This window comes from Sitophilus oryzae, unplaced genomic scaffold (genome assembly GCF_002938485.1).
Source record: "Sitophilus oryzae breed Bouriz unplaced genomic scaffold, Soryzae_2.0 scaffold_857_pilon_pilon, whole genome shotgun sequence".
In the NCBI taxonomy this organism is placed as follows: Eukaryota; Metazoa; Arthropoda; class Insecta; order Coleoptera; family Curculionidae; genus Sitophilus; species Sitophilus oryzae.
In genome coordinates, this window is record NW_022147480.1 from 5,916,659 (window position 1) to 5,939,183 (window position 22,525).

At 31.3% G+C, this 22,525-nt stretch overlaps 2 protein-coding genes and 1 long non-coding RNA gene across 3 annotated transcripts; 2 read left to right on the top strand and 1 right to left on the bottom strand.

The window, feature by feature from the left end:
• Positions 1-206: 206 nt before the first annotated feature.
• On the top strand, positions 207-1,461 carry LOC115889866 (FAD-linked sulfhydryl oxidase ALR). Its single transcript, XM_030909947.1, has 3 exons — positions 207-468; positions 609-820; positions 1,216-1,461. The coding sequence occupies exons 1-3, from the start codon at positions 319-321 to the stop codon at positions 1,379-1,381; spliced, it is 528 nt and encodes a 175-aa protein (XP_030765807.1). The 5' UTR covers positions 207-318; the 3' UTR covers positions 1,382-1,461.
• On the bottom strand, positions 1,447-22,488 carry LOC115889864 (CCAAT/enhancer-binding protein zeta). Its single transcript, XM_030909945.1, has 11 exons — positions 22,145-22,488; positions 21,905-22,090; positions 21,560-21,843; positions 20,502-20,783; positions 20,243-20,439; positions 16,184-16,331; positions 11,501-12,069; positions 11,274-11,444; positions 8,812-9,131; positions 8,524-8,760; positions 1,447-1,668 (listed from the first exon to the last, which is right to left on the bottom strand). The coding sequence occupies exons 1-11, from the start codon at positions 22,365-22,367 to the stop codon at positions 1,514-1,516; spliced, it is 2,772 nt and encodes a 923-aa protein (XP_030765805.1). The 5' UTR covers positions 22,368-22,488; the 3' UTR covers positions 1,447-1,513.
• Positions 21,046-21,635, top strand: LOC115889867. Its single transcript, XR_004051516.1, has 2 exons — positions 21,046-21,182; positions 21,237-21,635. It is a non-coding gene; the product is annotated as an uncharacterized LOC115889867 (long non-coding RNA).
• Positions 22,489-22,525: the final 37 nt, after the last annotated feature.

The window sequence follows — 22,525 nt, forward strand, 5'->3', positions numbered from 1 at the left end:
ACAAAAATAGACAAATATAACAATAAATAACAATATTGCAATATTTAAACTTAGATAGATAGGCCTTACGTTGTTTATTGCAGTAAAAAGTAATGTATTATTGCTGATTAAGAATATATAATTTACAAAAATTGTATAAAATCACAACTTTAACAGTATCAATGCTACCAACCCTAAAAACATGAATAGTTCAATAAGCACGTGGTTACCAAATCTGTCAAAATCAAAATCGTCAAGTTTTCGTTCATCACATTTTCACGAAAAACAAACATTAAAAATTTCAGCATTATTTAGCAGAATATGAGTAGATAAAGGATTATGAACCGACGTGCATCGCCTATAGATAACGAACAATGCCGTCAGTGCTCCAGTTTTTCAGATTATATAAAAGCAACAAAGAAAAAGAAAGATGAAAATAATAACGTTAAGGGTGCCGAACATACAGATGCAAAAGGCCCGGCTGGCCCGGTAAGTATCACTCTTGTGTTTTTATATATTTAGTTAAGTGTATCAAAAAGAAATGCTATATGAAAAATATTGTTTAATTTTCATATGTCAACAGTTTCACAATATTGCCTATAATGAAATCACAATTAAACAATTCTTAGGCGAAAGATATGGAACATGTAAAACCAAGAAGAACTGATTGTCCTTTGGATAAAGATGAGCTTGGAAACAAATCATGGGGCTTGCTGCATACCATGGCAGCTAAATATCCAATGAAGCCTACCAATAGCCAGCAGTGTGAGATGAAAACATTCTTTAATGTATTTTCAAAATTTTATCCTTGTCAGCATTGCGCAGAAGATTTGAGAGAAGAGTAATGCATTTATATAGAATTATTTTTTTTTGGGGTTTATTCTTGGTTTTAGGCCAGTAATTTAAAACATAATAATTAAAAGTTGTTTTTATTTCTTATGTACGTTTCGACCATTCTTAGGTCTTCTTCAGAAAATTATAATTATTATCAAATACATATACACATAACAATATAAAATCATTATAAAATTTAAGTAAGTATTACACATAACATATTAAAAAACAAACAACCACATTACTAGTACATGTCAGACTCTAAAATAAATATTATAATTGTCACGAATATATATAAAACCAAGAATAAACCCCAAATAAATATACAAAAGGTCAAAGAAAAAATTAGATTTATAAAATTATTTTTTTTTTAATGTAGTAAAATAACTTCCTATTTTTCAGACTCAAAATGGAACCACCCCGAGTAGAATCACAAGAAGCTCTTAGCCAATGGTTATGCCGTCTACATAACAAAGTTAATGTAAAGATCGGCAAAGATATATTCGATTGCTCTAAGGTTAATGAAAGATGGAGAGATGGTTGGCTAGATGGCTCTTGTGATTATTAGGAAAATTTAGACAGGTTAGCAAAATATTGAGTAGATTTATAAATGTTAAATGTAAAAATAAAACCTTTATTATATTCTAATATTGTTTTTTATTAAAAAAAAATCAACATTTTATATGTACATGCTTTAAAATCACTTTTTAATTCTTTTATTTTTATGTTGCGATGGCTGAGTCTGCTTAGGTCTCTTTTTTGGAGGAAATCGGGGTCCTCTGCTACCCTTAACAGCTTTATTAAAACCTTTTATCCACCTATTCCTGTTGTCTTCCCAGTCTAATTGTTTATGGCCTAATAAAAAATTACAATTGGGATTAATTCTTAAAAAATAATTAATTAAAAATTGAAGTGGAACATTTTTATGGACAGGGGTTTTCATTGATATTTAATGCCATACCTACAAGCTTTAAATATATTAGTTGTAATGTTTCACATGAACTGCCAAAAGTGAAATAAAATCAACAAGAGATGATCAGAAAGTTAAAAAAATTATAATTTTTTCATACAGCGCCGTGCGTCGGCCCTGTAGCTCCTAAAATAAAAACTTGGGAATTTTGTTTAAGTGCAATCCTAAATTATGTACTAGGATGTATTTCAGCAAAATATCTTAACTTATATAGGGTGGCTCAAAAAAGTGAGTGAATCGGGATGATTTTTTTTAAATGGAACACCCGGTATATTATTGCATTTTTGGTTTCCTTTCAAATCAATTTACATAATCCTAAGATATGAACAAATATATTTCGATAATTTCAAAGATATTAATAAATAAATAAAAAATATATTTTTTTCAACTTTCCTTAAAAAATTATAACAAATACAAGAACTGTCCTGAAATCAAAACTATATTAGGTATTTACTTTAGATTATTTTGCTAAAAATATTTTCTATCATATAGGGTGTTCAAAATTCTACGCCAAACTTTCTAAAATAAAAAATAATTTTATTTTTTTTAAGTGGTTTGTATTTAAACCATTTCAAAATTTTTAATGGTTTCACATGTACACGTAGTATTATTTCATATGGCTCTTTCAACGGTAAAATACGAGAGAAAAATCATTTGGTGGCTTTGATAAAAATTTACTGTGGAAAATGCCATATGAAATATAAAACCGCGAATATCTGCGAAACCGTTAAAATTTTTGAAATACTCAACTATAAAAAATGTTCATTTTTTAATTCTCCATCTACTGAAGAAATAATATACAGGGTCTTCCATTGAAAAAAAACAAGAAAAATTATTTTATATTTTAGAAAGTTTGGCGTAGAATTTTGAACATCCTGTATGATATACGATTACCATATTTATAGCAAAGTAAGTACAGACCATCTAAAGTAAATACCTAATATAGTTTTGATTTCAGGACAGGTTCTTGTATTTTAAATTAATTTTTTAAAAAAGGCTGAAAAAAATATATTTTTTATTTATTTAGAGATATTCAGAGATATTAGCTCTGAAACTATCGAAATATATTTACTCATATCTTAGGATTATGTAAAGTGATCTGAAAGGAAGCTAAAAATGCAATAATATACCGGGTGTTCCATTAAAAAAAATTATCCCGATCCACTCACACTTTTTTGAGCCACCCTATAGAAGTTGAAATATTTTCCTGAAATACATCCTAGTACATACTTTAGGTTTGTACTTAAACAAAATTCCCAAGTTTTTTATTCTAGGAGCTACAGATGCCCGACGCACTATTGCCGGACCCTGTATATTGACTTGGGAGATTCTGTAATTTAGATTAAAAATGACAAAAGAAAATTTACCCTGTTGCCCTCAGGTATCTGTCAAATTTGACATATAAAGTAGTAATAAACTCTCATTTTTACCCCATAGCAACCGATTTTCGTGATAAAACCAAAAATAACTGATAGGGAGCTATTTGTCGTTCAAATATTTATCTTGTACTCTTATATTTAGTTCAATTTTTTTAATAAATTAATATTTTTTTATGAAAAGTTAAATATTGTTGTAAAAATATTGGCTTGAGTGATGCAAACTATACATAATTCTTCCATATATCAAGGTGACATCATTTCGGGTCAACTTTCGTTTAGCTTAAATCAGTTATTAGAAAAAAAAATTTTGTCTTTAAAAAGCTACTGTGAGCCACGGAAAACACAAATTTTCCTGCGGAAATGGGTAATTTCCAAATTTCGCACTTTAGAATAACTGAAATCTGCTATAAAAAAAATACATTTTGCGTTTTATTTTTAATATTTTTCTGAACATATAAACACAAAAATTTTCCTGCGGAAAATAAGCTGTTTTCATTTTATAAGAAAATTTATTAGACTTTAGAATAGCTGAAATCAGTTATATAAAAAATAAATATATTTTTGCCTTTTAGAAGCATTCACGAATTGAGGAAAATGAAAATTTCCCTGCGGAAATAAACTGTATCCATTTTCTGAGAAAATTTAATAGACTTTAGAATATCTGAAATCAGTTATATAAAAAATAAAGATATTTTTGCTTTTTAGAAGCGTTTACAAACTCAGAAAAATAAAAAATTTCCTGCGGAAATGCTTGATTTTCATTTTCCATTTTTGTAAGCTTAAATACATAAAAAATTATCTTTTTATCACTTTTGAACCAAAAAAAAATCATTTAAAAGTGTCTAAAATGCTAACCAATCTAATATTTTTACAAAATTACAGTTAGTGAGCAACATACGACATCAATCAGATCAAATGTTACAGGAATACGACGAAAAAGCTAAAAAAGTACTAGTGTAATAATAGACTACAATTACATAAACAAGAGACGCATTATCCCAAAATTTTCAGATAAGTCTACAGGTGAATTCTCAGTATACGGCGCAGAAAGATTTCAAGAGACACGTTAAAAGTTGCGTTGGATAAGCTGATTATGGATTTAAATAAAAGGAGACAAGTCTATGAGACATATAGCAAAAAATTCAAATTTTTAATGGATTTGCAAGACAAAAATATCGAAAACATAGATATGGAAATTGCACTTCATATTATTGATTACTATCCCGATGACGTAGACGAGCATTTAGTGAATGAGAGCATTCAATTAAAATCGTACTTACTCCAATCTATGTCTGAGTCTTACACCTCTTGCAGTGACATTTTTATGCTCATGTATGAAAATAAACTTATTAACGTGTTCCCTAACTGCTATACGATTTTAAAGATTTTTTTAACATTGCCAATCACTAGCTGTGAAGCAGAACGCTCCTTCTCCAAGATGAGGACAACAATGTCGAACCATCGACTAAATAATTTATCACTTCTTTCCATAAATTGTGATCTAACAAAAGACTTGGAATGTGATGACCAAATAACTGTCAATTTCTGTGACTACAACCTATCAATTTATTTTACTAATTCATAATAAGTAAATAAATAAAATTGTTTTATTGTTTTTTTTATATTCTTATAAAATATCACTATTTCGGTTTCTCTCTCACCCAAAGTTTGCCTGGAAGAGATTGCTACCACAGCAATAAGGTCGCCTTTTGTACAACTAATACTTGCGTAGATTTAAGTAACATTTATGTTACTTAAATCCACATATCACAAATACCGAAGTCTACAGCAGAATAGGCAGAAAAAGAGAATTGCTCAATATAATAAAAATAAGAAAAACATCATACTTAGGGCATATATTGAGAAATGAAAAATACCACGTCTTACAATTGATAGTTAAGGGTAAGATTGAAGGAAAGAGAGGTCTCGGCAGGAAGAAACTATCTTGGTTGAGAAACATCAGAAACTGGACTCACCTAATTTTGAAGAACTTATAAAGAAAGCCGAGAATCGTGAAGATTTTGCCAATGTGATCGCCAACCTCCACGAAAGAGACGGCACGTAAAGAAGAAGAATAATAATATATCATTATAGAAACAGTTTTTTGATATGGCTATTAGTTGAGTACTTATGTAGGCCCCTAAGTAGTTTCAGCCCAGGGCCCCACAAATTCACGATCCGCCCCTGATAAGATCCACAGCTTATCACCCTCCACAAAGAAAAGCTAACCAAAGCAACCCAAATGCTAACCAATCTAATATTTTTGCAAAATCACAGTTGATTATTAAAATATAAAAGAAAACTGCATGATCCAATGATTTTTTGTTTTGAATAAGCCCTATATACGTAAAGCTTTAATGATAACAAGAATAAGTGCAACATTCCGAGATATTTATAGTTTACAAGAACCTATATTATCTATTCTACAAGAATTGTTATTCCTCCGAAAGATGTTTTACCCCACCCAGCACCCCTATTCGCTCCCGGGTCCCGTAAGCTTCTAAACTGAAAAATGTATGAAAAACAAAGTGCACAAAATGACATTGACACATTTCCGCAGGAATTTTTTTGTATTTCTTTGCTCGTAAATGCCCGTATAAAATAAATATAAGTATCTTTTGCATGTAACTGATTTTGGCTATTCTAAAGTCAAAGCATTTTTTATGTAAAATAAAAATAAAAAATTTCCGCAGACATTTTTTTGTGTTTTTATGTTTAGAAAAATGTCTAAAACACACCCCGAAGACTAGTTTTGATGTAACAGATTTCGGCTATACTAAAGTCCGAAAAATGAAAATGACGCATTTCCGCAGGAAAATTTTTGTATATTTGTACTCCTAATGCCTTCTAGAATGCATATACAGGGTGTCTCAGATTTTAATCGGGAAAATTTAATAGACGATAGAACTTGCAAAAATAAAACAAAAAGTTCATATCAACTTGTAAGATTTAAAGCTTCCTTTTCAAGATACAGGATACCATTAGAATACCAATTATAATATTAATTACCAATTACAATTTAATTTTGTTCGCAAGAAGTAAGTAAGATAGACAAAAAAGTCAAGAGACAAAAAAATAATTTTTTCTAATTACTAAATCCAAAAATAATATTAAACTTCTAAAAAAGCAGTGGCGTGCCTATTTTTTCCTTCAAAATAATTTAACAGTGATGCTCCACCGCCGCTCCTGGCAATTAAACTTAAATCTAATTACATCAAATTAAGTCCCATAGTAAGTATTATAAACGGGTCAAGTTATATCAAAATCGATTAAATAGTTTTTCAAATATCTTTAATTGTTTTTCTTTTTTAAGTAACTTTAACACCCTGTATCTCGAAAAGGAAGCTTTAAATCTTACAAGTTGATATGAACTTTTTGTTTTATTTTTGCAAGTTCTATAGTCTATTAAATTTTTCCGATTAAAATCTGAGACACCCTGTATAAAGTCATTTTTTATATAACAGATTTCAGCTAAACGAAAGTTGAGCCATCATTTCTATTTTATTTCTAAGTTTAAATTTTCTTTAAAAATCAGATCCGCTTTATAGTAAGTTAATTAAACAAATTTTAATAATACTTTCATTGTAATTTGATCATAGACCATATAGGGACAATATATAACCAAACGATTCTACAAGTAAACTATAAAAAATACATTTTCACAGTTAGTATTGTGCAAATAAGTTCCTAGCATGTACAAATATGAATTTTATGATGCAATCTCCATAAATGCGGAAGTTATTCATACTTTTTATCACTTTTTGTCTAATTTTTACAACTAAATTTATTTTCCTTTAAAAACTATTAACAGATTCAGAAATTTAGTTGAACTAGTTTGTTACTTTAAATCAGGGTTGGAAAAAATCATGATTTTTTTAAAAAAAATCAAAAAAATCAGATTTAAATCAGATTTTTTTGATTTTAATTCAAAACAGTATTTAAGTTGGATTTCCAAATGACTAGGACTTATTTCCAATTAAAGTCCTATTCTAAATGGCTAAATATTTATTATTATTTATTTTTTTTTATTTGGGTTCTTTCTTGTTAGGTCTGATGATGCTCGTATGAGCGAAACATGTGTCACTGATTAATTTAATATATAGGTTGAGACCGAGACTTTGAGTCTTTTTATACTAATTTTTAATAAATCCCTGCGTTTAGCGATATAATGGATTCACACGAAATTACTTCAAAAATCGGTCCAATATTTAAATTGATGAATAGATATATTTATATAGTTTTATAACATTTATCCTTATTTTTCGATTTATTATTATCTTATATATCTGTTATAGAAATATTTTTTATAGTTTTCTAGGACACATTTTTATAACTTTTACAGTTATTTTTTGATTTAATAGTATAAAGTTTCAATATTTTTTTTTTATTTAGATCACATGATTAAAATTAAAAAATCACTTGATTTAAATCAGGGTTGGCATGATTTAAATCAAGTGATTTTTTTATTTTAATCATGTGATTTAAATCAAAAAATAAACTTTTTTAAAACTTTGTAATAAATCGAAAAATAACTGTAAAAGTTATAAAAATGTGTCCTAGAAAACTATAAAAATTCTTTCTATGACAGACAGGTATACACCATATCATCAAATAGAATGTTACACTTGCTATTGTAACGTTTAAGTATTTTTAATAAATCGAAAAATAATTGTAAATAATAATCTACATTAAACATTACAAATAATTTTTAATCAATTTGAAAACATGTTGAAAATAATATAAAAAGTAATACCCTTATACTTATTAGATTATACCCTTACCCTATAATCAAGGGTAATACCTTATAAGTAATTATATATCGAGCAACAATTTGTACACTCGTTCAATTTTACACTTAATATCAGTTTAATAACATACTTTTGTACTTTAGTGCTTGGGTATAAAAGCGTTTTACTTTTATGCCTAGGCGTTAAAATGACAGAAATGGATACTTTTGTGACGTTTGACAAAAAAGCCTTTCGATCTAAGCGAGCGACTTTTTTGCGGAATATATTGGTGACCGATGTGGAAATATGACTCGCCCCGTAGAATTGTTAATGTTATCGACAGAATTACTAAGATTCAGCCATTTCGGATAGTACTTTAATTGGAAATAAGTCCTAATTATTTGGAAATCCGATTTAAATACTGTTTTCTATTAAAATGAAAAAAATCTGATTTAAATAAAAAAAATCTGATTTTTTTGATTTATTTAAAAGAATCATGATTTTTTCCAGCCCTGATTTAAATCATGCCAACCCTGCTTTAAATTAATGTCAAATTTGACAGATGACACACGCTGGCCAGCAACCAAGTGACTAATCAAAATTTGATAACCCGCGTGATTAAAATTATACTCACTAGCTTTATCCTTATTTTCCATCACATTTGAACTACCAGGCTTGTACTTAGAACTACCCTCATCCTCGAGAAGTGAAGCAAACTCTTCAGCTGATGCAAACAGAGATGAAATGTCATCTTTCTTAACTTTCTTTTTAAACTTCTTAAGACTTTTTTTGGAGCTTGACTGTTCCTCTTCTTCGGAATCTGATAAAAATTCCATGTCTTCTTCGTCATCACTTAAGTCATTTACCAAGTCTAAAATATACAATTAGAACAAACCAACTTATTTCCAATACTTTATATTACCTAAGTCATCTTCATCTGCATCAAAATCATTATCACTGCCGTCAAAGCTCTCGTCTTCATGTTCAGATTCTTCGTCAATTACTTCTTCTTCTTCATCCTCATCAGTTTTCTTCTTTTTCTTATTTTTATCAGATTTGGTTTTAAGTTTGTCGCCAATTTCGCCCATATAATCAATGTCTTCATCGCTCTCATCGTCATCTTTTACACCGGTCATTTTGTCAAGCATTTCTTCAAATTCTTCACTTTGTACTGATTCTAGATCGCTATTGTCGTCTTCATCTTCTTTTAAGTCGCGTGTTTGGTATTTTTTCTGAAGATACCTAAAGTTACATTACAATTTGTTATTAAAAATTCAACATTTTAATCATTCTTATGGTCAAAAATAAAACGCTTCACAGTGGGCCTTTCAAATGACAATCAATTATATTTTCTGTAGGACTGATCCCTATATACAGGGTGGTCCGAACTGTATTCCGGAAACTTCGGCAGCATATTCTACAGATAAAAATAAGTAAAAAAGTTCGTATAAATGTATGTCCTAAAATGCTTAGTTTCAGAGATACAGGGTGTAGAAGTTTCATTTTTATTTCGATTTTTTCCAAATAATTTCTGAAGTAACGTCAATATTTGGATGAAAATTGGTGTCTGGGAGTTTTTTGACATGAGAAATTTGATTTTGATGTCAATATGACTCCTATTTGTAGAAGGCGCCACCTACATGTGTTTTAACTGTTTTGAAGCGTAATAACTTTTTGTCCGTACCTGTATAAAACTACCGAGGGAAAAATATATGATCTCTATATAATATAAAATCTCTATGACTTTTTACATAAAAAATATCTCTTTGTAAAAATCGCTACGAGCAACCGTTCCCAAGATATTTAGAATGGAAATAGTCAATACATGTCATTATTGACGAAAAATAAACACGTTGAATAGATACAAAATATTTTACTAGATACATTACATTACTAGTAGATACAAAATACTTCACTGAAATAATAAGTTTGGGAATTTTTTATTTTTTAAATTAATTATAAATTTTTCTGCCAAAAAATTATGATAAAACAGTTTCTGTTGAACTTTTGGCACAAAAACTTTCAAATTTATGATCTCAGTTTAATAACTATTGTCAACATGTTTAATTTATGTCAATGATGACAGGTATTGATAATTTCGATTCCAAATATCTCGAAAACCAATACTCGTAGCGATTTTTACCAAGAGACATTTTTTTACGTAAAAAACGACATAAATGCATATTCTTTTACTCAATAGTTTTATACAGGTACGGATGAAAAGTTCTCTTCAAATCAGTTACTCTTAAAATCAAATTTCTCGTGTCAAAAAACTCCCAGACACCAATTTTCATCCAAATATTGACGTTACTGCAGAAATTATTTGGAAAAAATCAAAATAAAAATGAAACTTCTACACCCTGTATTTCCGAAACTAAGCATTTTAGGAGATACAGTTATACGAACTTTTTAACTTATTTTTATCTGCAGAATATGCTGCTGAAGTTTCCGGAATAGAGTTCGGACCACCCTGTATATGTTGTTTATCTCTGTTGTTTATTAAAAAATTATACAGGGTGTGCCATAAAGTTCACAATAAATTGATTTTTTATTATTCAGTTATTAAATAATAAAAAATGTTTATGCGGAATTTGTTTAACAAGTACAATAAAAAAAAATTTTGACATGTCTTAATGACATGGAAAATGACAAAAATTTTCTATACACATATAAAAATTTGAGTTAGGTGACAAAATATAAACCATATAAGTGGAATAATACAATATGACCGATAAAACGGCGTCAGTGATGAAATGAAGATCGCTGTCATTTTATATGTAAAAATACAATGGGGAATGTTATCGTTCATCATTTCCAAGCCAACTGGACGCCGTTTTTTTATCATGCGGTACTTCATGATATAAACAAATCTAAAAGAGAAAGCTGTTCAGAATTTGATTTTATATCGATGTACCAAGTTTCATAAATATAGAAAAACTTTAAACAATATCAAATTTTCGATTATTCTTCTAAATAAAAAATATATTTTCGTATAAATAAAATAAGACAAAGCAAGTCTAATAAAAATAATTTTTAATACAGTAATTCTTTTTCTGTCCCGCGATAAATTGTAAGAAAAGATGATAATTTTGAGACTATAAAGTTTAAAGTTGATTTTTTTTGTTATTGGAAGAAATTCCGCATAGACTTAAAAGAATCGATTGTTGCAAAGTTTTAGGCACACTCTGTATAATTTTACAAAAAAATAGTCTTTACCGAACAAATTTCAATGTAGTGGGTTTATAATTACTATTTTCAGGAACATTTGACCCATACCTACATCAATTTTTAATAAATCGGCATTTCAAAAGCCATTATGACGTCGTTTTTTTTCCTGTCGTACGCCACATCGCATTGAGATCACGAAAATATCAAAGTACTCACGAATGAAGAAAAATCTCATCCACCGGTATATTATCATGTTTCTCATTCAGATAACTTTTAGAATTTACAGCCAATAATTTTACACCTTTTGGTTTGTAGAATTTCCTCTTGCCAAAAGTAGGATGGGCACCAGTTTTTTCTTCCAAAGTTTTCGGATTTTTAAAAACAAACCTATAAAAAAATGTCTTTAAGAATTCATCTTAAAAACACAGCAAAATATTCCTGACCTATCTAGAAACCTAATTAGTTGAAAATCTTTTAGAGGGTCTCCAGAATAATTGATATTTTTCCCGTTCAACACTTGATCAGCAAACAAGGCTACTGAAGGATGAAAATGATTTTTTAATAAAGTCAGTTCATTGTAAGCCAAAAACCTTCCACCCCCAAATAAGGGGTTTCTTGCTAAAGGGTTATATCTTAAAACGGTACGAACGTTTTTCTGGCTACTTGAAGGATTGGCATGGAACCAGCTACCACCAGAAAATACAACTGGCTTTTCATCCCCATCTGGATCTTCTTTTATTTCCACTGTCTCAATATTTTCACTTTGAATAGACGTATCTAAGTTATTAAGTGAAGAAATTTCACCCTCTTCTTCTGTCTTAATTTTAATCTCTTCCTCGTCCTTTTCATCTTTTATATCATAATATTTCTCATCTTCATCATCAAATTTAGTCATGTCTGGCAACATTGATTCTTTCAAAATTAACGCCTGAACTTCGGGCTTTTTCACAATCAGACGCGACACTAAGTATAATATTCCACAAGAAAATGACGGTTGTACAAATAAAGAAATCTAATAAAAGAATTTAAAATTTAGAAAATTAAAAAAATTGTGTGTACACTATGTGCACATATTTGAAGTGAAACTTCTTACTAACAGCTGTTGTGGTCCTCTTCAGAAGGGCCAACTTGTTGAGGGTCTTTTCGGGTGTGGAATTAATGTACACTGTTGTTTTTTAATATAACTTAACTTTAATTATGATAAACTAATTACAATAGTTACTCTGAGAGAAACTGTGAAAAATAATAACGTGTTGAAGAGTAAAAAGAGAGTTGAAGAGTACATGTGAAAAAAAAGTTTTGCGCGGAGCGGAACAGCCGGTGTGAACGCACCTTAACAAATATACTCCTTGGCACAAAATTTCGCCACCCTATAGTTATTTACAGTACAAGTGTGTTTATGAACATGATTACAACGAGTGTGAACGATTAGAACGACGAGGTCGTAGACCGAGTCGTTCTAATCACACGAGTGTTGTAATCATGTTTAAACGCACGTGTCATGTACAACGTTTTATCTACAACCGAAAAATAAGAAAAATGCTGTTTTAATTTTCGTTTATTAGTCGCCCACCTTTAACACCTTTAACTATGACATTTGTCACATTTATGCTGAAAAGTCAGTTTGTTCTGTCAAGCAAACGCGAGCACTTTTGCCCAGAAAATCATTTTAAAATTACGATGAGCTGATTCCGAAAGTCTCCCTTCAGATGTAGAACTTGCCGCAGTACGTGCCACGGAATCATTATTGCCGGAAAAGTTAATATATTTAGATGTTCGTAGTTGTTTTTCATTATTATAGCAACTAGTTGTGTTATAAATTCATAACACCACTAGTTGTGTTATGAATCTCATAACGTAACTGAAATACTAATGGTGGGTTCATACAGCCAAATAAAATAAAATAAGAATAAAATAAAATAAAAAATAAGGAATTCTTATTTGTGTGCGTTCACACAGTCAAATAAAATAAAATAAGAAATATATATTTGCTCATGCGCAGTACGATGAGGCTGGATAAAAGTTAACTTTTACGATTGTTTATAGTAATTTTACTATTTATAGTATATTTATTTATTCGTTGCCTACTATATTATACATTTTACTTATGTGAAATTATAAAATAAATTAAATCCAAACTGAAAATATTTGTAGGTTAGAATTAAGCCTGCGCAAAGCCGTTTTCACATAAAATAAAACAAGAAGTTAAAAGATAAAAACTTCTTATTTTATTTGTTATTTTATTTGGCTGTATGAACGCATGTACGGTATCCCATATAACCAACTTTCTTATTTTATTTTATTCTTATTTTATTTTATTTGGCTGTATGAACCCACCATAAAAAAATATTGATGTAAAAACGTTATAACTAAACGGTTGTAGATAAAAAATTTTACTAAGGGCTCAAACTCACTGACGACCAGGTCGCAACGACCTGGCCGTCGGCTGGCCGCATGCATTGCGTTTTTAGCTGCGGCCAGATGAACGACCAGTGTCAACAGAGTTGTCAGATCTAACGATTTTTTACGTTTTACCAATTAGAAAATATTGTTTCAGAAATGTTAAAATATCCGAGTTAACTAAAAAGCGAAGTTGCTATTCACAACAAACAAAAAGCATTGTGTACGCGCGACCGGAGATATTCTGTTTCTTTTTCTACTGATATGGCGCCCTTTATCGACTTTAGAAGTAAAACATATTCGGGCCATCGTAAAAAAAAAGATCGTCAGACACTGGCTCTAAATATAAGCAGGTAGAAAGTTTAGCTTCACAGTTATTTCAGTGTTTACAATATAACGAAGAATCTACAACAGTAATTACTTCTATTTTTATGAATGTTTAAGTTACTTTCTTAAATTTTTTTCAAAATAATGTACCTAGTAGAAATATAGCCTAATGAACCCTGTTTGAAAACGTTAAATTAAATATAATATTTAAAATGCAGTTGTCCTCCTTGTACATGACTACAATACATGCAAAAAACTAATTTAACTAATAAAAAAAACAAAGTGGTTGTAGAAAAATGACTTTAAATATTATATTTTTTTAATTTTTAACATCGAAACTTAAAGGTATAATAACAGGTATCATACCAACCACATAAAATAGAGTAGGTATGTCATATAAAAATGTTTTGAGTTTTTACTTAGAATCGACCCTTGATAAAAAAAGAAGGATTAAATTCTAAGTTTACCTTTTGATCCAGAGTGTATACTATTTCTTTGGATTTTCTGCACGTGCAAAAACTACACTAAAACACTATATCTTATAGAAAATAAAATATTGTGCCTTGAATTTGAGGGATTTCATCTGAAAAATTATTAATTTGGAAGAAAACCGGCAACAAGCGGCAGAAAATAATAATATTTCCGTGCAGTCTTCTGGCCGCAACGACCAACGGACGGCCAGGACGTTAGTGTGCGCTATTCCATTTGATTTAATGGTTTTAGAGGTAGGTGCGGCCTGGCGGGTGCGACCTGGTCGTCAGTGTGTTTGAGCCCTAAATTTGTTTGTTATGTTTCATAACTTTCTATTTTGTAATCCGATTTTTATGATTATAGTATCAGTGTGAAGATAAATTTATTGGCATTATATTTTATTATTTTAATGGCTTATATTCTTCGGTTAGGTCGGTTTATACCGGGGTAAATCAAAACGTTGTTTTTTGCAATAAATTCAAAACACCCTGTGGAAAAAATGAGACGGGCATTTTGGATAAAAAAAGACACTTTCCTGTAATCTTAGATAAGATTCTTTTATGAGCTATACATTTTTAAGTAAAATATTGATATAAGAGATTCTTTTATTGACAAAAACAATAATTTTTATAATGATATTAAGTGTGTATGTTCACCTCTTCACAGCAATAACAGCTCGAGGTCTTCGTCGTATCGAATGAATAAGGACAGTTATTCTTTCTTGATCTATAGCTTGACGAATACCAAGCTATAGGTCAAGAAACCCCTTTACAAGAGCTAAAGGTAGCATTAACGGAGGAATCTCCGCGTTGAAAGCACTTAAGGCAACGAAAAGTACGTCCAGGACGATTCTTCATTGTAAGAAACTACTCAATATATTAGGAGATGGAAACAAAGTGTCGCTAATATGGATACCGGGACATGTCGGCCTAGAGGGAAATGAACGTGCTGATTCCCTCGCCAAAACTGGTGCAGGCTCGCCATTCGTGGGCCCAGAACCGACACTTAGCGTACCAAAAAATCTCGCAAGAGACAGGCTCTGTGAATGGGTTAGGGGTGTAACGCTTCGGGACTGGTATGACAGTCCCGGAATGGAACATGCCATGACAATCATAGCAGAGCCATCCAAACGTAGAACAGATGAACTCCTAAAGGCTGGTAGGAACGGAGCGCGTACGCTTACTGCAGTATACACGGGCTACTGCCGGCTGAGATCACACCTACAGAGGATGGGACTGGTGGAAGACGCCGAATGCCGACTCTGTATGGAAGATGACGAAACAATGAAGCACGTTATGTGTACCTGCCCCGCTGGGAGCAGGACCAGGTTTGAAGTGTTTGGCAAACCCACGCTAGACCTATCAGACCTAGAAGACATATCACCCTCGGACATAACGGCCTATGTTACAAGGCTGGGTCTTGAGGGCGAACTTTAATGCTCTTTTTCTATTAAAGAGCTTGTAGAAACTGAGCCACAATAGGCCCTCGCGGCCTCAGTGGAGGGTGCCACCTGGGACTCACTCTTAGTAAAATACAAATACAATACAGCAATTCTTGAAATTTTCAAAAAAAATTTTGATGGCATTTTGGTGAACATCCCAAGGCGCAACTTTGCCCCAATTTAACCATCTTCGTATCTATTACGGTTACCGAGATACCAATGCTCGTACCTCGAATTTGTAGCACCCTGTATACGCATAAAATAAAAAATTAATAAATAATTTGATTCTCTTTCATAAAATTTGTATTAAAATATCAATATTTTTGATAAACACGTGGACTGATCACAAATACACGTCGCGTCACTATGTAATATTTCAATGCCGTTGCTGTGTCTCGCGAGCTCGTGTCTCACGGCCTTGAATTTTTTACTACCGGCGCTCGTAAAGAAGTTTCACTGCAAAAATATTCGTGTGAAATGAACTTACCTGTAACAGGCGTTTTATAAACATTTTGATTCGATCTGTTTGAGTATCTTTTAATAGAGCTTTATACAACAAAGATAAGAGCATAGCCTGATGTGTGCTGGTTAATAATTTTGAGTCTGTTAGTTTTCTGTACAATGCCGCATAAAATCTAAAATATAATATTTTTATAGCAATGTCTTGATAGAGTGTGTTTCACAGTGTTCCAAACCACCTCCATATCAGGTTGTGTATTAGATATTTTCGCGCCATTTTTATTAAAAACAATACTCGGAATATACAGGGTTATTCAAATATATTTTTACACTATAATGTTGCAATTCTGTAAATGTAATGCTGTATTTTTCTTTCTCGGTGTATTTGCCATAATACTGTCATTCCAAAAATAACAGAATATCAATTACATATAATATAATATATAATAAAATTATATAAGAGTTTCTTGCCTTGAACTGCTAATATAGAAATTAATTCCACGCTGTGTTCGACATAATGTGGATCAACCTGCTCTCACTACCGGTTTCGGGGCCCTACCCCATCATCAGGTGAGCTTGGGTCGTTTCCACAATATGTCGAGCACAGCGCAGAGTATATAAATACGACTTGTCGTAAAGTAGCGGTAAGATATTAAGTCCCGCATCGCGAGATAGCGGTCTGCGTCCAATGGTAGTACTTTCGTACCACCGAGGCACAACTATCGATAGTAAATAAAGGCTTTTTTCGGCTAGCCCAAATTATAAGCAAGAAATTTATTTTCCATTATATAATATATAATTATATCCCATGTGGTATTTGAAATATGACCATTTTTATATACTTTTTCTAAAAAAAGCTTCCTCAAAATTGTAAAATTGCAAATTATTGATTGATATATACAGGGTGGCGCACCTCATTCGCCTCGGTTGATTATACGAAAACGGAAAGATGTAGAAACAAAATATTTTATGGATATATGTGGGGAGGCAATGTGCACAATTTAAAATTATTTTGAAATATACAGAGTGTCTCAGAACTAAGATTCATACCAAAGTTATATTTTTTCTTATGGAACACCCGGTATTTTATTTCATTTTTGGATTCTTGAGCCCAAAAAAAGGTATTTATTATAAGGGTTAAATATGTTTAAAATCATTGGTTTTTGGGATATTTAAAGATATTTAAATATGCATGCTACAAGAGAATTGATTATCAACACCCTGTATATTACTTTTCAGAATTAATTCTTGTGCTGAGTTTAAAGGTAAAGAAATAAACTTTACTGAAAAATGTTATTGTTTCCTTAAATTTATACAGGGGTACCAAAAAGTAGTGATCTATTTTACGGATTTATTTTACATAAAAACTTTGTTATTTCAAATGCAACACCCTGTATTTTTTTAAATAAATCAAAGCAGATTCAAATGCTCTGTGAAACTATATTAGGGTTTCCTATACCTATCTATCTCAGATTTTGAATAAAAAGCGATTTTTAAATAGAATGGCAATCAATATAACTGGTATCGCCATGGCAATTTTCTAGTGACAGGTAGTAACTATTTTCAAAATCGACATTAGTGTATGGACATTATTATTTAAAATTTACCCATAATAGTTTAATAAGTAAGTATTCTTTATTTTATGAATAAAAATAAAGCCATATCTGCTGGTAGAACGAATGGATATGTTACTAGTGATTTTGTTTCATGAGGAAAATTATTTCTTGGTCTCAAGAGTTAATGCTCTACGATATCAAAATAGGAATGTTCCTGATAAGCGTTCCTTTGAGAAATTACTTGTCCTATTTCCTATTTCGCAGAATTGGTAGTCTATTTTATAAAACACCTATTAGGCAGAAACCTGTCGTTGGAAGTGAAGAAATTGAATTTGCCGTAATTGGCTCTTGTATAAAAAAATCATATATCTACAAGTTATCGTAAAATAAAACAAAGAACTAGTTCTTCGTTTTTCTTGATAGAATAATAAATACATATTAATAAATATTATTTATTAAACTATTTGTAGGTCAATTAAATAAAAGTAAACTGGTATAGATTTAAATAAAGTTTATAAACTAATGTCGATTTTGAAAATAGTTACTAAGTGTCACTAGAAAGTTGCCATGGCGATACCAGCCATCTTGATTGCCATTTTATTTAAAAATCGCTTTTTATTCAAACTCTGAGATAGATAGGTATAGGAAACCCTAATATATTTTGAAAGAGCATTTTAATTTGCTTCGATTTATTTAAAAAAATACAGGGTGTTGAAATTTGAAATAACAAAGTTTTTATGTAAAATAAATCCTTAAAATAAATCACTAATTTTTGGTACCCCTGTATAAATTTAAGGCAGCAATAACATTTTTCAGTAAAGTTAATTTCTTTGCCTTTAAAATCAGCACAAGAATTAATTCTAAAAAGTAATCTACAGGGTATTGAAAATCAATTCTCTTGTAGCATGCATATTTAAATATCTTTAAATATCTCAAAAACCAATGATTTTAGACATATTTAACCCTTATAATAAATATCTTTTTTTGGACTCAAGAATCCAAAAATGAAATAAAATACCGGGTGTTCCATAAGAAAAAATATAACTTTAGTATGGATCTTAGTTCTGAGACACCCTGTATATTTCAAAATAATTTTAAATTGTGCACATTGATTCCCCACATATACCCATAAAATATTGTGTTTCTACATCTTTCCGTTTTCGTATAATCAACCGAGGCGAATGAGGTACGCCACCCTGTATATATATTGTCATATTGATATAATATATATTGTCATATTGACGATATATGATTCTTTTTAAATGGAAACAATTTATAATAATGTCTTCTTCATAATTAATGAAAATTAAAATTAAAAAAAAAATAATGAGACTAAAACAGGCTAAAATCCTTGGTAGATAATAGGTATACCGGGTTTTCATAAGTGGCTAGGCTTATAACTTTTTTATTAGATAAATAAACGAGATTTGGTAAGTTAGTATATCTTCCCCTAGGAGATGCAAGACCTTGTCGTTGGTGGGGAAGCTCCTGGTCAGGTGCTGGGGGGAAACCCCTCTAGCAATTGGCTTGGTCTAAGAAGCATCTCACTCATCGTCTTGTCCCTGACTGTAGTGTCGTGGCCAGGAAATTGCACCAAGACATATAACGATACCGGGCGGGGCTACGCTCAGCCTCAACCTTGGGGCACCGGGGGGCACCCCATTGTATTTTACCCCTTACTTCTACATGCGGGGCTCTGTAGAAGTGGACCGACTGCGACTGTCCCTAGCGACTCATAGGAACACTATGAGATCTGGTAATAATAGTAATAAAAACATCACCGGTAAAGCTGTGGGGAAACCCCCTAGCGACAATGGGAACAGTAACAATGAAAGTTCCAAGGGGCCAAACCCAAAGAGAACTACAGGAGAGGTGGCTGACACTTGCGTGAGACCATCCTCCGCAAGTGACATACAAGCTACCACCTCCTTCAAGGGTCGGGAGCCTACCTCCTACCTCTAAACCCAACAAGCGACACAAGCTACTGTTTCTGCCTACTCCGGCCTGGGTCGTGAGTTCTCGACTGTGAGGGACACGGGTCTCCATAGCAAGTCCTGGGACTGTATGATGAGTTATAACTCAAGAAAGGGGGACACAATAGATCTCTAAGGTCGCAGAGATTAACCCCCCTCCCACTTATTCTAATTCTAATTCTAAAGTTAGTATATGACACAAATCAATTGTTGAAATTTTTGTTGAAATTGTTGAAAAGTTGAATTCTAATTTACATCATATACTAACATACAAAATCTCGTTTTCTAAAAAAATAAAAAGTTATAGGGGTGAGCCACTTTTGAGACGCACCCGGTATATATTTCAATGACTTATGGGACTTATGACAATGTAGATAATAGATATATTATTTTTGGATTAGACATTTTTACTTAACTAAAAATATGACAATTCATTTTCAAAAACTACAAGATTAGTGTTAAATTATTTAGTTAAATCACGCTACAAATGGGAATCCTGATACGGAGCTTTTTTGGAAGACTGAGACACTCTGTATACATTTTATTTACTAAATTTACCTATCTGCCATTTTTTCTCCAGTCACATGATAAAGCAGCATCAACACTTGAAGACTAATATTAAAACTACTCAAATGCACTAATCTATACAATGTATCTACGTGTTCTTGCATATCTTCAAACTGCATCTTTGAGTAGGGAAAAGCCCTGTTAATACCCATAAGAAGTGCCGACATCATTCTACTGTCTACATCTCCCTATCAAAATTATTTAGCAGAATTATTTAATACATTCATATAAATGTTGATGTATTACTTACCTTTTTAATGCAGGCTTTGAAGAAAGCTAAATACACACCAATCAACTTTTTAGCAACGCGTTCAGTTTCGTGACTCAGGTAAAACTGACTTAAAAAACATAAACTGTAGTACTGGGTCCTGTTGCTAATATTTGGACGAAACAGCAATTTCTCTACTTCTTTCAAAACCACCTCTTGCATGTTTGGATGTTTAAACAATAATTGTGATAAACAATAAATAGCTTTGGACGCTACTTTTTGAGAGGGGTCGCCCAGTTTGTTTATAATATACACCAGTAGATTCTGTAAAGTAAAATACAAATAAATACAACAAAAGACAACAACAATCTTCATTTCATTTTCATAGCCATTGCTGACGCCGTTTTTTGATAATATTGTATTTCAATCATCCTGAATATATCTGTAAAAATATTCTTAAAATGTGCCCTATCATTGTCTGCATTAAAAAAAAATTGGAGTAGAAAACTCAAATACAATAGAGAACCTGATATTATGGAGTTTATTAAATTTTGGGCCACTCTGTGTATCTCTTACAATGATACAGGTACAGGTAACATTAATACAAATCAAGCAATAATAAAAATAAATATGTCAAGACTGTCATAAATTTTTAGTAGTTCAGTAGGAGTTTCCTTAAAATTCCCTGATAGCCAAAATAACAGTGATATCCAATAGCTCCAGGTTTAACTAACTTAAAATGTGAAGAAAACACTTAATAAAAGACTACATTTTAAGGTATTCTAAGAAATGATGAAACCACAAAGACTAAAGAGTTCCAGATCTTTAACATCGGGTGAAAAGAAAGTGATAGTTATTGAAAAACTGAAGAAAAACGCTTCGTTTGAAAAAGTTACACCACCATGTAAAGAGAACGCTGTAGACGTAATAAAAAGTCGGAAAACAGTGCCTGGAAAACTGTCCCCTGGATGCAAGAAAGAAATTTTCATTGCAAGAAAGAAGAGCCCCATCGATTTAGGCAGTACCAGTAAACAATCTACGAATTTTGTTTGCTTTTGCAATAATGTGCTATAAACTGATAAAAAACCAACAGAACTTACCTTCTCCTGTTCTGGATTTCCGCTTAACAACTTAAACATAGCTGTAATAGATTTTTCTTTATTGTTTTCAACTGTATCCTGAGCTGTTTTATTTAAAGCCTGAACGAACTGTGTGTATATCTCTTTTAACTGATCCTCAAAGTACCAAAGACTCAAGATTTTTCGCCTTTTAATGGCATTGCCAGATGATAAATCATTTATTGTCGAAAGGGGCTTTGTGTGAAACGGTTGTAGTTTAGAATCAGGCCTCAGCAAATCAAAAAGAAACAGTTCAGTCAAGCTCTCTGAAAAATAAATATGATTTAGGAATTAAGCAAAAGGCTGATTTAAATAAAGTATGTTTACCCATGACAGTCAGACATTCTTTCTTCTTGCCTACTTTTACCATATTTACTAAATTTCGCAATGTCTCCAGATTGCAAACTGGATTATCTTGAATTGCTACAATATGGGCTGCAATTTTATCAGAAACTGTGCCACTATTCATAATTGTTTTCATCCATTGGTAATTCGTATTTGTTTTAGAGTTCTCTATTAAGAAATAAACATATCAATATTATTTTATTACAATATTATCATCCTTACTTATATTATAATTAGCTACTTCGGCATCATGACACTTTTTAGCCTCGTCTTTCAATTCTATTAAAACTTGTTCGGTTACAGGGCTCGCATTCTTATCCTCTGGAATAACTTCCTCAAACCATTTTGTTGTTTCTGCATAGTCGTCGTCTAAATCGTTAGAATCCTGCTGACTCGATTCTTTGTGGGGCTTCTGAGCAACCTTTTTCTTTTTATTAAATTTCATATTTATTTCGCACAACTCCACAACATAGCATGTGAAAAGAAACAAAACAAACTAGGTTAATATTTTCATCTGAAGTTGGCCACAAGTTTGACACTTCTTTCTATAACTTCTTTGGCCATGTGGCCATATTCCATAAATTATTTCTGACTCTGTGTTTG

Excerpts from the sequence above, each read along its gene's own strand:
- LOC115889866 (XM_030909947.1), top strand. The coding sequence starts at position 319 with ATGAACCGACGTGCATCGCCTATAGATAACGAACAATGCCGTCAGTGC. Across the intron at positions 469-608 it reads CAAAAGGCCCGGCTGGCCCG|GCGAAAGATATGGAACATGT; the intron begins GTAAGTATCACT and ends AACAATTCTTAG. Across the intron at positions 821-1,215 it reads GCAGAAGATTTGAGAGAAGA|ACTCAAAATGGAACCACCCC; the intron begins GTAATGCATTTA and ends CCTATTTTTCAG.
- LOC115889864 (XM_030909945.1), bottom strand. The coding sequence starts at position 22,367 with ATGAAATTTAATAAAAAGAAAAAGGTTGCTCAGAAGCCCCACAAAGAA. Across the intron at positions 12,070-16,183 it reads TTATAAAACGCCTGTTACAG|ATTTCTTTATTTGTACAACC; the intron begins GTAAGTTCATTT and ends TTCTTTTATTAG. Across the intron at positions 9,132-11,273 it reads GATGAGATTTTTCTTCATTC|GTATCTTCAGAAAAAATACC; the intron begins GTGAGTACTTTG and ends ATGTAACTTTAG.